The sequence below is a fragment of the Leptodactylus fuscus genome, chromosome 5, assembly GCF_031893055.1.
Source record: "Leptodactylus fuscus isolate aLepFus1 chromosome 5, aLepFus1.hap2, whole genome shotgun sequence".
Lineage (NCBI taxonomy): Eukaryota > Metazoa > Chordata > Amphibia > Anura > Leptodactylidae > Leptodactylus > Leptodactylus fuscus.
In genome coordinates, this window is record NC_134269.1 from 72,556,277 (window position 1) to 72,573,092 (window position 16,816).

Genomic DNA, 16,816 nt, shown 5'->3' on the forward strand with positions numbered 1-16,816 from the left:
AATTGTTATTGTGTGTTTAGGTTCTCCATGACATGCGCTCTCATTTCTGTGACAAAGCACATGAATGCATGTTGTGTACCTCAATGACTTCAGCATTCTACTCGCCACAAATAAAATAAGACTTGTTATGAAGCCTTAGTGCTACATTGGGGCTGACTTTCACCTTCTACAGAAGTACTGTCGTCTCACAGATTAGATTTGTAGCAAGTTTCCTCTGCTGTGCCAACCACTGGCAGTGTCTATGATACAGTAGAGCGCCCCAGCTGCCGCAGACCAGAAGAACATAGTCAGGTAGACTGCATGTGAGCTGATCTGATATCGGGTTATGACTGCTGATGGGCCTGAGTTGTATACTGGTTGCAAATATGTGTCCAGTATTGTGGATCTAGTCATATAAGGCATAGTGTAAACCTGCAGAATGATGTAACCAGCATGTCTTATATGCCTTTACATGTACATACTGAACAACTTCCTCTTTAGCATAGACTGATGATGGTTTTCATGACATTATACACAGTGCAGTCATACAGCCAGGACATCACTGTTAACACGTCATATATTATAGCTCTTACCTGATAATGGGAAGGTTGGAGTAATAAAACTACTAAGTCTCGCACATAAATGATGTACTGACAACAATTGTCATTCATGCTGCATACAACGTTGTAAACAACCTTATGACTGGAGGTAGACGCTACATATTACACGTATGTGATCACCCAGCAAAAGGAAAAAAATACTAGCTGTGACAGCAGGACCTATAGTAGTAAATAGGTAGGAATCTTTTCTTCAGGCAAGTTATCTGACTAGCAGGTTTCTGATAGGTTGTTGGTTTGACCTTCTGTCCCACAGCTTATAGTAGGGACTTCAGATTTCGCTTGGAGCAAGACTGTATCTGTAATGTATTCATTTCTTTTCATCTCTGTAACAAAACGTAGCAACAGTTAAGCAAAATTATAACATTTACATAGTATACATAGCTGGCGTTAGGGAGAGGCAAACTGGGCAATGGCCCGGGGCCCCCAGGAACCGGAGCATCAGGCTTTTTAGCCTGATGACTTGAATTCCAGGTGCTCCACTGCTGTATCGGCGTGTTGTGCTATGTACGCCGATACTGTTTAATTCTATGACAGACCGGAGAGCTGAAAGCTCCTTGCTTTGTCATAGAGGACCGCCGGTAACTCACAAGATGTCACGAAGCAGGTGGTGTGATGATGTCACTACATCACGCCACCTGTGCCACTGAGACAGGGATCTTCAACTGCTCTGCTCATTGTGGGAGTGCAGTAAGGTGCATACAAGATTTATTATTTTCTGGTAAGGAAAAGGGATCACCTAATAAAGGGGCAAACTATTATTTATAGGGGGGGCTAATATTTATAGTGGGGGAACTATTAAAGATAAGGGGACTATTGTAAGGGTGAAGTATTATTTATAAGGGGAAACTGTTATATATAAGGGGCTACTATATATAAGGGGAGACTTATATACTCTATAAGGGGGCTACTATAAAAGGGGAAACATATAAAAGGGGGTTATTATAAGAGATGAACTATTATATATAAGGGGGCTTTTGTATATAATTGTTCCCCCCCCATATATTAGTCCCTTTATATATTATAGTTCCTCCCTTATAATAGTACCTTTATAAATAATAGTGCCCCCTTATAATAGCCCCCCTTAAAAGGGCAGAACTATTACAAATAAGTGGGGCTATTACAAGGTTATAAGGGAGAGACATATATAAGGGCGCTATTATTTATAATGGAGGAACTGTTTTATATAAGGAGCGCTGCTATAAGAAAGGAAGTATTACATATAAGGAGAACTATTAGAAGGTTGGACCATAATATTTAAAGGGGGGCTACTATAGGAGAGGAATTATAATAGCGCTCCTTTTTTAACAGATGAGGGTGTAAGAGGTACTGTCATATAATTTGTTAAATTCCAGGACACCCCTTAAAGTCTACATCTTCTCAAGGATTGGACCTAAATTACACTGGGTCCACAGTGTCCATCCAGCCCAGAGGACATCTGACGTTGTGGTAAAAAAATCCTTTTATGATTGGCGATGTCTGGGAGACCTTATAGACCCCATTATAGACATGCAGTCCCTCTAAATATATTGTCATCTGCCATTAGACAGTCTTTACTGTTGAATCTGTTCTACAGTGGACCACAAGAACAGACCAAATGACGCAGATATGAATGCACCATTAGGTGCTAACAGCAACAACAATCATATCTGCTTGGCATTACAGTGTAAGTCAGCAATACCGTAACATGATTCTGTGATGTAAAGAATGAATTATGTATAAGAACATAATACCACAAGAACTTACCAGGAAGTTTCAGATATCTGCAGCATGTGTTGCATTGATGTTTCATACAGAAGTTTTTAATGGCATCATCGCCCAGGTTGGCGGGTCCAAATATCATATCTTGTGATCTGGTGAAGAAGAAGAAATATGGAAAAGATGATAGGACTTATTATCATCATAAAGATCAATGTAGTCAAATGCGTTGTGGATTATGAGACTGGATACCAGTGTTGTACTAGTTTGTAATGGGAACAGGATGTAGATAATAAAACTACCATTTATCTTTGATGTTAAATGATTGTTCCTTGATAAAAGGATCACTGGTGGTGGGATTAGTAAATGTCAATGCTGCTAGCAGACAGTACAATACTTAGCACTACACCCCCAGAAAAACTCTTGCTAGATGATCTCCTAATAGTTGTGCTCCATCATATAGACAATTTGTACATGTTGTCTCATATAAGTGGCACTTAAAGGGCCACTAAACCTCAAAACATAATAAAATACATAGATACAATGTATAACAATGTCCCCTATAGATATGCCTCTAGATTACAAAGGCAAGCAAGCAGACACAAAAGGGATATGTTTTCTACCATCTCCATCTTCATTTTGACAGACTGGGTGTATGATGTCACTGAAACCACAAGGTCAGTTCTGGTAAATGGGGAGAATTTTCACTCCCACTGATTACTACAGAGCCCGTCTGCTTTACTAAGCCGAGGGAAGGAACTAGTGCAGCTGCAGGGCAGGGATAGGTACATACTTCATGTTTGCAGTTTTTTTGTGTAAAAATTTCAGAAGTCAAAGAAAAAATATGCAGAAAAATTGCAAGTAGAAATGCTGGGAAAATTCAACCTGTGGAAATTCCCTTGTATAGTTACCCAGCTATTCCACATTTCTGAAAATCAACCCACCCCTTCCCTCAATAAGACATCAATTACCTATACTAGGAATAGCCCATCAGTAGCAAAGCTTGGATGCTTAAAGAGGGCATTTCACCACCTCCACCAACTCCATTCACCGCCTGCTCCATTTTTACAGCACAGTTGGAATTTTCTTTCTAGCCCCCACCATTCCTAAGTAACAAGCAGAGTTAGTTTTGGTGTCTGATGTGCTATTACAGCTCTGTAATGTCAGAAGGGAAGCGTCAGGCAAGAAGGGGGGGAGGTAGGATGTGATTCGGTGCTCCAATCAGAGGTATCCAGTGTAAGACCTCAGAATCACACCACTTGACTGCTCCTGCCTGACACCAACCTCCTGACAGTACAGAGACTAAGCAGTATATTAGGCACCAAAACTAACTGCATTGATTGCTCATGAACAGCGGGGTCTAGAAAAAGAATCTAACTATGTCAGAATCAATGGAGCAGCAGCTATTAAATGATGTAAAGGGCTGGACTTGGCAGGGATGGTGAAAGGTCCTCTTTAACTACGCAATTTGGGTGAAATGAGTGACTTGAATGTGCAGCTGTAATGGGTTGTATTGCTGCAAATGTGAGTTAGTGAGATACAGCAGAGTGGTGTCACTGTGTGTACTGCTGGCACTGTGACTATTACTGTTAGTATTACTGGTACAACTGTTAGCACTGTTACAGCAGCTGTCCAACAAAGCAGACCATAGTTATTGTATAGGCATAAGTATACCGTTTAAACCCACCCTTCACCTCCTAAACTTCCTTGCTCACATGTACTATTAGCATTAGGGATGGAAGAGGAAGGGCATGAAAAACATGGCTGCTTTGTAAAGCTGACTTTCTATGTTATTTTTCATATTCTGTTGTTCTGTTCCGAAGTTCTAGATGTAAGGCAAACTAATGGAAAGAGAAAAAAGCATAATGGTATACTGGTGAAGTGTGCCTAGAAAACAGGAATATCTTGTGAATATCCATCACAATCTGTCATCGGGAAGGCAGAGTATGCATTTTTACCTGAATCTTTGAGGAAAAATGCACCATGTAAACTCAGCCTTAGAAGTAAGTAATTTATGAATAAATTGACAACTGGTGTAACTCTTGTCAAACAGGGGTGTCCCTGCACAACCAGCCCTGACTGGACAATGTCAGAGTGTTTAGGGACTCAATCCCAAGTAGTAACACCCATGTGTTATCTTACTTTTAAGTTTCTGGGAGGAACAAGGGTGGATATGCACAGTATAGAGTTCTGAGAAAGTATACTCCTTAGTATTTTCATAAACGGTGACAGGTTCACCCTAACCCATTTAACACATTTTTCTACACCTTACTGTTGCTGGACAGGTAATTCCAGTCTTGTTTGGCATTCTTAAGAATTCTTTTACATCATATTAGTATACTGGTATCACGTCAGCAGACATCTTGCTTCCTCACCTGTGTTCCCCTGCTTTAATAACAGATGGATCTGTCAAGTTTTCACCAACTCCTTAAGAAAAGAAATGAATCTGATGACTGAAAGCGTAAGTTAGTTATTTATTTTTTAACACAGATTCCTTGCGTGCCATATATCAATAACCTTTACTCCCTAATTGCTTTACTCTCTCACTTATTGGAGATAGATCGTGGAAAGTGATCCTACTTTACTGTTGGGAAGGGAATATGACCGCTGATAACCCCAGGCTCAGCTGCATAACAAGTGACTATATTTACACCTTAGACCCCTCTGTGATAAGGTCATAGTCGTGTTTATGACTAATTGACCAATAATCTTGGGTAACTATGATCATCCTAATTAATAAGGCTGAGGGTCGGTGGTCAAGAAATCACACCACTCTGTGTTGTATTCATTCTTTTCTCAGCTAAATTGTATACTGACGCACCTTTATTCAAGAACATGGGAGTTAAATAGTAGCAGAGAAAGGAAGTGAGATTACAACAACGTAAGTTTTCATAGTCATTCCTGATTGGTATGATACATCTCAGTCAAACAGAAAAAGTTTATGCAGTGCCATATATAGCCAGCTGGTCCCGCTTCTGTGTGGTGACCTTGGGGCGCTGTCTTGTGGCAGCAAGCCAAGCATTTGTTTTTCTTGTACCCATCTTGGATACAGGTGCCATCTTATGATATAACATTATACCAGTTTCAAGCTTAAGCAACTATATCTAGCATTCAGCTTTTAAGGATAACAATGTTTTTTCATAGATTAGATAATTTTAAACTTCACATCTGTACAAACTACTTCTATTCCTGCCATATTTGCTCATAGTCTTCTATAGCTTTCTAATACAACACAAACCCACAATACAGCAGTGTGCCCTACAGATTGCCAACTGCAATAATACACACTTTACCATGCTTATAGAGATGCCATTACATATTTAACCCAAAGCCTAGGATTTATTACTATCTCAGTGAATTCAATTACACTCAGTGGATTGAAATGATTAAGACTGGTGACAGTTATTAAAAGGAATCTCAAGCCATCCATGTGCCAGAAACTACCATCTTCTCTATCTACTAGCTGGCATACATTTCTGGCATAATATACACCTAGTTTTTGGCATTGCCAACCAGTGGCACTCTCGCCAACTCTTTAGGAAAGTGATAACATAGGCACAAAACCCTTAAAAAAAAAATCACAAATGTCTGTATAAACCCACTCTTTCATGCCAGAAAACAGGCGTTGATGATTTACCTTAATTATGTGTTACATTTAAAGAATGTGAGCACATGCTTGAATACATACAACTTAGGCTAGTTGCACACAAGCGTGTGCTTGCCGCTAGCTGTGATTGAACGGGGTGGCCGGTGCACACACAGATGTCATTCAATTTATAGGAGTCACAAAAGCACGATCGCAAAACCAGACAGGAATAGGACCTGTCCTGAGATTTGCTGCCAAGACTGCCAGCCCACACACAGATTCATGTAATACATGTTCATATGCATGGGCCAATAGAAATTAATGGGTCAGTGAGCTATTTGGGAAAAACACGAATAGCACACTGACCTACCCCATGGTCGTCTGCAATGGGCCTTAGGGCCCTATTGCAGAAAGCAATTTTACAGGTACAGAGGCACACTCATTCTCAATAATCAATGGGGCACATATATTAAGCTATTTGCACCTTTTTTGGCATAAATTGCGCCTTTTAGTGGTCTTTTTCTGCCCTGCATTTCATTTATGAAGCACTTGTGTCTTTTATTTCCAGATGTTATACTGCCCTCGCCACATTTGCTATGGTCAAGAAAAGGATGTGTGGCCTAAATGGATATCCTTTTCACTCTGTGCTTTTGGCTTGTGCTTTAAAAAAAAAAAAAGGCGCAAATGCACTCCAGTACATGGGCAGTGTAAAAGAGCCAGTCAAGTCAGATTAAATTAAAGAAGGGGCAATAGCGCAATTTTTTTAGCAAAAAAAAGAGCAATGTGCACATGGCTGATAAAGGTGTATCTAAACTGTCTAAAACATGCAAGATATTTAACAAGGAGGTGTGCCAGCATCATAAACAAGCACCACAGTAAAACTAGTCTAAAAAAAAGTGCAACTGCGAAAACATGGTCAGTAAAGGGGCAGATGTTAACTAACCCCAATGTGTCTAATGGTGCCACCAATCACCCATTGAAAGAACCTTTGCTCCTTCATCAGGTGATCACTTGTATTTAGTGCCCTTCATTAGTCTGTGTGAGGCTTTCACATCTTCTGTGCATGAACCAGTCTCGGGCTCCGCATTAGTGATCTGTAAATGTAATACAATTATAGATCAGAGCACATGTGGAAGCACACCCGAATGCGCCCCCTAACGCATTGGGGGGGTGGGGAATGTGCAATTTGTGGCTTGGGCGCAGACAGTGGTCCAGCTTGGCGCTCAATATCTGCACCTGACCCACATCCAGGCGCAACTCCCTCAGGGACTCATTTGTCACTTGCGAGATTTAGCCCTGATCATGTACAAATATAATACCAGAATACCAATCCCTTGGTGTAATAGTTTCATATATTAAACTCTGTTTCACCTTGACGGCCAGCAGACCATGTACATACCTTGCAAGTCCAAGACCAGAAATTCCCCTCTGGTATATTCATAAGTCCAATGGCTGAAGGCCAGCATAGTCTTCTCCAGCTTGTTTGTTGGCACGCTTTCGTTACCTGTGTTGTTATTGTATTTTCTGAACTTTCCTGCCATGTACTCTTCCAAAGCAAACCACTGACTGACTGAGTGACAGTATAAGAGGAACACTTCCAGAAATCTATCAGAAAAGAAATCCCATGTTAATATTTTGTGTTAGTGCACTGCAAATAAACATTACAAAGTCAGTTTACTGTTTGCATTCATCTGTATGAAGTTTGTGGGAAAAAGAAAAGAAAACATGTACACGCTGCCAAAACTACTTGATTCAGATGTATAGACAAATGGCATTTTTGCAAAAATTGTGACAAGTGTTAACTTACTTGATGACCATTGTGCTCAATGCAGGCTAGCAATCTACTGAACAGGGTAATGAACTCACAATGCTTCAGAATGTGTTCTGGCCTTGGGATTTTGGGAAGGAATGGGGTGTCATCACTTTACTTGGTGTACTCTGATAGTATTGTACAATTCCTAATATTAAGGTAATTTCCCAATATATTCATGAGGTCATCAAAGAAACTTGTACTATATACCTATAACCCTAACACTATATACGGTGCTCTAGCTATTCAATAACCCAGAGGGCCAGTGACTTACCTTGGAGAGTACGGAATGGTTTTTGGTTTCATTTCATTAAAGGCATAAAGCAGTTTTTGGGCAGCTCTGTGTTGCTGGATTTCCTAGAAATAACAGGATAAAAAAATAATGGGTAAGGCCATGAAATGTATTTATTAGTTCTGAATGTAGCGCTGGATGCAGAATACATGTCCCCCGAATGCGTTCATGTTAATGGAAGCACCAGGATTAGTCATTGAAGTGTATGGAGATTCTGCATCCACTGTTACAATCAGAACAGGGGTAAAACAAATTAGTTTTTTTTTTCCACCCCCCCCCCCATTGAGACAAATGAAGCACGCCAAATATTCTGTGTCCAACACTACATTTAGAAATGGGGTAAAAAGCCAGATTCTCAGAATAGGTGAAAGTTTCAAAGAACCCCACCGATCAGCAATTTGTCCCGTCCTATGGATAGATACTTATTGTTGCAAACCCCCTTTAAGGTGAATATAATAACTTTCTGAATGACAACTAAAATTAGATTCTATATAGACTTCTATAAAGAATGTTTGATGTGCTGTAGAAAAAATTTTGGTTATACGGGACTTACTTTGAGGCATAGCTGGAGCACTGTTTCTGCCTGGTAAACCTCTGACCAGGTATTCACCACCTCAGGAAGGAAGGACTTGATGATGTAGAGATGTCCAGCCTTCAGGATGTCATTCTGTGACCAGGTACATGCCACTTTCACAGCCCTTCTTAATCCTCCTCCCATCTCTTCCTTACTTAGAAACTCGATTGTAGCATAGAAGCCATTATGTGACCAGGAGGACATGCTGTTATTTAGAGTGCTGGGTGAACTCTCTTCTAGGCGATACACTGTGACCAGCTCTCCTGTAATAAGTCAGAAATACGAAATATCAATCCCTGTAGAAGTACATATAGATAAGGTGTCACACCAGGCCATGACTATGTCATTTTTCTATTTCTGAGCACTCTCCATTCACCTGCTGGAGGAAGAGGGGTAAAGGGAATACTCTGGGAAAGTCGGAATAAGTTGTTTCTTTCAATGGCTGCAGAAGACATATGTCGCATTATTAATACCACTAACTATAAATGAATACGTGTTAGTATCACACAATTCCCTCAAACAATGCTTACCAGAATAATAGAAGGATTTATCCATGGATGTTTTGAAATTACATCCAAACTCTGAAAAAAGCAAAATTTGTTCCAATTAGTTTTGTTGTCCCTGTTAAATATTCTGCACTGCATTACTTTATTTTACATGTCAGTTGCAGACCTTATAGACATGTTGAATCGATATCACAAATTGCCACACAAATTGCATTTTTTATTGTAAACGAGGCTAAGACTAAAATTGAACAAAATTCTTCTTCATTTTTGTTAGGGTATTCTTCTGATGCTAAGAAGTTTAGAATTAAAAGTAATACGTCAGCTCTTGTTTCTGGCTTGACAAGATTCCAGCTATATAAGAAAAAAAAAAAAACAACCAAAAACTATATTATGAATAGGAGCTGAGATCAATGTTTTACTAAGTGGAATTTATTAATGATAGTTGTTGCCCCCTTCCTTCATCTTTCTGTTTTCATCTTTTCCCTTTCTCTCCCATGCTGTGATATGGGCCGGACTGAAGGTTGCTTATATAATGGCTCATTGTCTTTACTTTTCTGTATGTTTAGTTTGAAATAATAAAATTAACAAGAGGGCATCTGCTACATCTAGAGGGAATAAAAGTGACATTATTGTCATAGGTGCAGTTTCTTTATAGTAAGAGCATTGAGACTATGGAACTTGTTGACATGGGATGTTGTGTTGACCGATAATATGTACATGTTCAAGAGGGGTTCGGAAGACTTTCTCGAAAGTACAAGTATCGCAGTTTATGGTATCTAAAATCTTATGAGATGGGATACTGATCCAGGGATTTAGTCCAATTGCCGTATTTGTGGTTGAAAAGGATTTTTCCCCCTAATATGAAGCAATTGACATCTGCCTCACGGAGGGTTTTTTTGTTTTTTTTCCTCTAGATCAATAGAATAGGATGATAGGTTGGACTTGATGGACCTGTTTCTTTATCCAACTTCATCAACTATTCAAGGTGTCAGCAACTTAATTATGAGAGGTTTGACATGGAAAGAAGGGAGCTGCTTCGTCTTTTCAAAATGGACATTTAAATTTGTCATCAAGTTTTCATATGACAACAGGACCACTCCACACCCACTTTTCTTGGCCCCCAACAGGGACTCATGGACAGACTAGTTATTGGAATCTATTTGTAACAGAACAAATATAGTTACAGGCAAAATGTCTTACTTGTAATACCTTCTTTCAGATTAGACCTAAAATAAAAAATGGAGAACTTAGACACAATAGGGGAAATTGACAAAGAAAAATGCAAATAAATTCTGGCAACGCCTCACTAGAAAGTTTTCCAAATCATCTAGAAAAGGGGGCTTGGCTTAGTAGAGTTTTTAAAGTATCTGCAGTTATTGTGGTGAAAAATATCGGTGTATGGTCAGTCAAAAAGCCTGCCCTACTAGTATCTAGTTTTCTGCTGTTTAAATGATAGATATTATTATAAAATCTACCCAATAAAATAAACTCAGGGCACTACAGGTATAATAATGGTTGTTTTGGTATTACTTGGAACATCTACATAATAGTGTAATAGTGCTATTCCTACATACATAGATAGATAGATAGATAGATAGATAGATAGATAGATAGATAGAAACTCAATAATGGTGAAATTACACAAAAGTTGGCATATTGCTATATTCTGTCAAAAATCATGTACATTACATTTTGTATCAATGCCAGAAGATGACACTTTATTTCTTTTTGACAAGTAGGATACAGTCGCTTACTTGTCAAAGCGTAAAATCCTGTATTTTGAATCTACACTAAAATACTGCCTGTACTAATTTTACCAAACCTTCTGCAATATTCAGGGATCATAAAACAAAGTTAAACTTACAACTTGTGGCTTGAAGAATATCGGCTGCTGTACTGCTCCTGTTTCTGAGAAAAGAAGATGCAAATACTATAACCATGATAAAAGGGTTATTCCAGAGATCTCAGGTACGTAAGCAAATGTAATGCCCTCAGATTTTATAATAAATGTGATACAACCTGAGAGTGTTATACAACATTGTATACACACCTTCAGTAGTGCTGATGTAGAGTTTGTCTGGTACAGGTCTTCAAATGACACCGATCTACTGTCCATGTCAACTACATGGGAAGAATATTGTATATGTGGAATGACTAAATAAAGAACAAAGCACTCATTCATATTATTACAAGGAATATACATGGCATACCTTGGCTTCTGGATGTTGGTGAACAAGGTTGTTGTAACTCCTTTAATTCTGTGTAAGACTGTGATCTTCTGAGATTGCCCTCATCCTTCTGGCAAGGCTGTAATTGAGAAATGGTGTTATTATGGGATTCTCACAAGATTGCAGTGGTTTTTTTGCAGAATTTTTTTCTGTCTTTGAATTATTTCAATGGGACTTGCAAGTCAGCTAGAGAGAAAAAAATAAAAAAATAAAAAAAAAATCATCTTGACTCCCATTGAAGTGAATGGGAGAGTTCAGAGATGTATTTTGAGGTGAATTCCGTCCCAAAAATTTGACTACAAAAAAACTCTATGTGAACTTACTCTAAGGATAGGTTCACACTAGTGCTCGCTATACCCCAAACCCGCTTAAAAAAGGCAGAGAGAAACATCCTCATTTTTCTGGTTGGAAACCCGGCGGACCTGACAACTATGAACCTGGCATAAGATGGAAAAAAAACTGGTCCCATGAAAAGGACGAAATTCACTTCTCTGGATATTACGGACTGCTGGCGGTCATGAACTAAGATCTCTGAGGTCATCTGAGGCTAGATCTATTTCTGTGGTTCATATTTGGGTCATCATTAATAATCATTATCACGCAGCAAAGTTATTCTGTATGATACAGTGAGAGATACTGGGTCAATAACCTGGGCTTCCAATATCTCAAGCCATTATTTATGCTTATGGCTGAAAATAAAAATTACCTCTATCTCAGGAAACGTTTCTGTTTTTGCAGGAGCCATGATTCCTATATAAAGATTAAAAAAATACAGTAATATTATCATGTCCTTTCATGATAATCTTTATCCCCATCATCTTTTAGCAAATAGTACTACAATTACTAGAAGTATCCAATGTCCAATTGCTTTAACCTGAACAAAGACCTTGGGGTTCTCTACTTTATGGGAAACATGTATTTGTATTCATATCCAAATCCTATGTGTTTTCAGTACTGCTTACATGAAACATGGGAACTGAAACACTAAAGGTAAAGTATGTTGCAGCTAGAAATACGTGACATGTCAGAAAAATTATAGGACTGTTATCTAAATAGGAGAAGCATCGAAATGAGAGGAATATTACCTGGACCTTTAGATTGTTTCCAAAGTCTATGGAATACCCCAGTAAACTTATCATTGTTACTTTTTGGTTCTTTACATTTTTCGACAATGGTATCATGGCTGTTGCCCTTTGGTGACACTTCTACTGATGGCTGTTTAGCAGCTGCATGTTTCAGTTCAGACAATGGGCTAAAATATGGACCACCATATTCAGTGTCATTTTTATGAATAGCTTTGTTGTCATCATCGGTAAATGCATAGTTAACAAATCCTTGCTCTTTGAATGTCTTGCCAAGTGTGGGTGAACTGGACGGTCGAGGACTATTTGGTATAAGTTGTAAAGGACTCTTTTTAAACTGAACAACAGTAGAAACATTGAGAGCTTCTGGAAGCTGCTTAAAGTCTGTGGTATTATCATAGTCCACTCCATGCTTGATATCTTGAAGATGATCTGATAAGTGAAGCAAAGCATCATGCACAGGAACAAAATCTGACCCATTGATCCTTTGCAGTGAATTTGGAATGTTATACTTTTCTAAACCAGGCTGTGAATAGGATCGAGCCCAAATTTGACTACTTTTGCTCTTCTTCCATGTGGTTGATTGTCCAAGTCCATCATCAGTGGTTTGCTTTGAGAGGTCTGAATCACAAGACAACATGCTATGGCTTCTTTTGATTTCCATGGCTTTCTGTGCAGTGAGAGTTTTCATGGAGTCCAATGTGAGCCCTGAGAGGTCCTGTAGGTGTCCAAGGTGATCGTCTAAATGGTGAAGTAAACTTTTAATGGAATTAACATGATCTCTGACATCTTTCATGTCCTTAAACATATCTTCCACTCTAGTAAAATAGAAATAATGGGATGTATTGGATGTATATGGACAAAGATGAACATCCATATAAATAGTTCATAAATTAAGACATTTAGAGTAAAACAAATCACATCGGGAACCTCCAAGTAACATTAGGATCAGCACATATATACTTGTTACATTTATATACAGTTTGGTCTACAAGATGTGGTTTCAGAAAGTCTTTATTACAAAAATATGGTATTTTAGGGACTGACACAAATCAAGTAAATTCCTATGTTCTGATAAGGGCCAGGACAAGACCTCAGTCTAAACTCTATACTCTATATATAGGGGTTTCAGAGGTAGCAATTGCTACTGGGCCCCAGAGCCTGAGGAGCCCCAAAGACCTCTCTGCAGTAAAAGAACACACCAATAATACAGATAGCACATGGTAATTGGGGGCCCCATTATAGATTATGCATTGGGGCCAGGGGTTTCAAGTTACACCTCTGTCCATAAGGTAGAGGATATACAGTGTATGGAAGACCTATATTTATTCTCACTCAATGTCTGCAACCTATATTCTAAGGTCTGACAGAACACACTTGCATTATGTTCCACTAAAAGGAGTTTTCTGCAATGTAAACATTGATGATTATCCTCAGGAGTTTGGTGATTCAACACCCAGCACCCTAACGATCAGCTGTTTGCAGTGGCAACAACACTACCACTTTAAAGGCCATGTGACATGACATTCATTGTCATTACATGGCCTGTTTACACCTCAGTTCCATTCAAATAAACGGGGCTGAAGTGCAAAACCAAGCACAGCTGCTATACAATGTACACGGTTGTGCTTGATAAGCAATGAATAACACTCACGCGAAAACTGCAGCATCTTCAAACAGCTGATCAATGGGGGAGGGTAGGCTGGATATCAGGATAGGTCATCCATCTTCATATCTTAGAGAACCCCTTTTTTAGAAGTATTGCTAAACTAGTAAGTGGAGCAGCGGCATGTAAAGAATCAAAGAAAAACTAGCCAATCACATCTTGCAATGTGGTAAGTTTCCCAAGGACATGCTCACTGCGTCTATAATGGTGGTCCCCAAACCAGCATATAAGCTACTACTCCTGTCAACAATAGACCCATTTTGCTTATAAATTTAAATATTAGGCTTTTTCCGTTCATCCTGGATTCCAGGTTCAACAGTCTACTTCTGTCCTTGTTACACTCTGACCAAGCAGGTTTTATACCAGGTAGGCCTCAAATAACATAGTAAACTATAATATTATTCATTAGGCCAAACATCATCCCAAGCCTATCTGCGTATTGGCTTTTGATAGCTTATCCTGGAGTTCCAAAGGGTTCTTTGTGCCCTTTACAGCAACCCCATAGTGTATTTGAAACTCTCAACAGACATCCCATTGCCCATTCAGATCAGTCTTGGCCCTCGATTTGGCTGTCCTTTATTTCCCGCATTATTTGCCCTTGCTCATGCAGTTGCCATCCATTCCCATTATGACTTAACAGGTGTGAGTATTAGGAACAATGAATATAAAATTAGTCTCTTTGCGGATGATATGTTACTCACTATCACAAAACCCTTGATCACAATACCGGACCTGATCAATACTCTCTCACAATTTGTGGGCCTCTCAGGCATTAAATTTAACCCCTCCAAATCAGAAATTTTACATTGTAATGTCCCTCAGGCTACCAAAAAAATATATAGTCTTAAAATTTGGTTTGCAGACACAGGATAAGTATCTTCCATACCTGGGCATAAATCTATGTTGTCCCTTAAAGGGATCCTTTCAATCACAATTTTTTCTCATTAACACATGAAATAACCTTAAGAAAGGCTATTCTTCTCCTACCTTTCGTTGTCTTCTCCACGCCGCGTTCGCTTGAAAATCCGTTTTTTGCCTGTGTAAGCGGCCATTTTTCTTGTGGCTGTGGGCATGTGCAGTCGGCTTTTCCCTAAGTCCGAGGCCTAGAAGTTACAAGCCACCACCAGAAGAAGACGTGGTGAAGACCTTGTTACAGAAAAAGATGGAGGCGGCGCTGGAGAGTTCTCTGGCAGCATTGGGGACGCCCCCAGTGCTGTTTGTATACACCCAGTGCTGTTTACATACCGACATAAAACAGATTTTCAAGCGAACGGCGGTGCGGAGAAGACAACGAAAAGTAGGAGAATAGCCTTTCTTAAGGCTATTCCGACATGTTAATGAGAAAAAATTGTAATTGAATGATAGCAGCCCTTTAAATACCTATTTCAAATGGAATTATGCCACATTGATCCCAAAACTACTGAAGGATCTAGTTGACTGACATTGCTCCACCCTTTCTTGGGTTGGTAGGATTCATACGGTTAATTTGGGCATGTAAACGGCCACGAATCCAGACGTATTATGTACTATCACACGCAACTGGGTAACCTATTGGTGCCCAACCTTTATAAATAATACATAGCTGCTATGCTCTTGCAAATTTGTACTTTATATAATTAAATTTCCCGCAATGGATAGCCCTAGAAGAATCCTTGGTTGCTCCGGCTTCACTACAGGTTCTACCATGGACCCCACAATCGACCTCCCATCCGATCCCAGGAACTGCTAGAGGAAACAACTATATTTTACACCTGTGGAGGAAGGTCCACTTTAGTTTTAAGTTACAAAGCCCAACCCCACCACCACTACTACCTCTACTTAATAATCCTCTCTTCCCTCCTGGCCTATTCCATGAGATGTTCACTTGGTGGAGGCACGCTAGTTTCAGACTACTCAACGATTCCTCTCTGACCAGCGGGTTACATATGTAATGACTCTTGGGACAATCAATCCCTCCAACTGCCTCAGTTTTACTACTCGGCCAGAAACCATCCACCATCAGATATGTACAATATAAATTACTCCAATATATTCTAGTGGCAGAAAGAATTCATATCACTTCCAACTGGAAAAATCAAGTCTCTCATTATTGAGTGTCATCGACCGTGTTGACATGATCATGCTGTATGAAAAGATTAATGCCACTATTTCAGATACCCCTCTGCACTTTGATGGGTTATGGTCTCCCTGGGTTAATAGGTCATATATACCATGCCTTTCGTAATGTCTCTAGCTTTGTGGTTGAGTGTTACATGTCTTATGAGAAAATGCTCCTTTTTCCTTTTGAATCACTAAACTTATTATGTATTACTAATGCGCATGGTTGTTAAGGAATTATTTCTATGTGTAAGAAAGCATCCATAGAGTATCTAGAATTCCTTTCCCAATAAAGTTTACCTTTCTGTTGTTACCCGAATTCTTTCCTCACTCTTTGAGTTATTATCATCTTTCTTGTCTTTAAAATAGATATGAACACATTCTTCCTCAAATTCATGCAGCTTCTTTCTGTCATCCTCAGTCAGGAAGAGTTCTGTGGGCAAATATTAATAAAAAAAAACAAGTATATGGGAATAGTCAGAGTGGCACTGCAGCCAATGATTCTTAGGTTTCTTAGACCTAACTTCCACATCTTGGTGGCGCTCTACAGTAAGTCAGTGATCCATAGTCATTAAAGAATATGTTGTGGAGCTCACCGCTTCATAATTGTTACTTTATTGAAGACATACGCAAGATAAATGGGCAAGAGCCATTTCGCTCTTGTTCATACTCCATTACGTA

At 39.2% G+C, this 16,816-nt stretch overlaps 1 protein-coding gene across 1 annotated transcript; it reads right to left on the reverse strand.

The window, feature by feature from the left end:
- Window positions 1-806: 806 nt before the first annotated feature.
- LOC142204509 (transient receptor potential cation channel subfamily M member 7-like) lies at window positions 807-16,810 on the reverse strand. Its single transcript, XM_075275824.1, has 15 exons — window positions 16,765-16,810; window positions 16,436-16,568; window positions 12,413-13,190; window positions 11,273-11,369; window positions 11,113-11,183; window positions 10,927-10,970; window positions 10,263-10,288; window positions 9,087-9,137; window positions 8,933-8,998; window positions 8,536-8,819; window positions 7,965-8,047; window positions 7,280-7,485; window positions 4,670-4,721; window positions 2,343-2,449; window positions 807-922 (listed from the first exon to the last, which is right to left on the reverse strand). The coding sequence occupies exons 1-15, from the start codon at window positions 16,808-16,810 to the stop codon at window positions 807-809; spliced, it is 2,160 nt and encodes a 719-aa protein (XP_075131925.1).
- Between the last annotated feature and the right edge of the window lie 6 nt (window positions 16,811-16,816).

What these genes read in the sequence shown, in the direction of transcription:
- LOC142204509 (XM_075275824.1), bottom strand. Translation starts at nt 16,810, where the DNA reads ATGGAGTATGAACAAGAGCGAAATGGCTCTTGCCCATTTATCTTGC. An exon ending in ACAATGATAAGTTTACTGGG is followed by an intron (nt 11,370 to 12,412) that starts GTATTCCATAGA and finishes TCTCAATTACAG; the next exon opens with CCTTGCCAGAAGGATGAGGG. An exon ending in TCTGAAAGAAGGTATTACAA is followed by an intron (nt 9,138 to 10,262) that starts GTAAGACATTTT and finishes TGCTTTTTTCAG; the next exon opens with AGTTTGGATGTAATTTCAAA.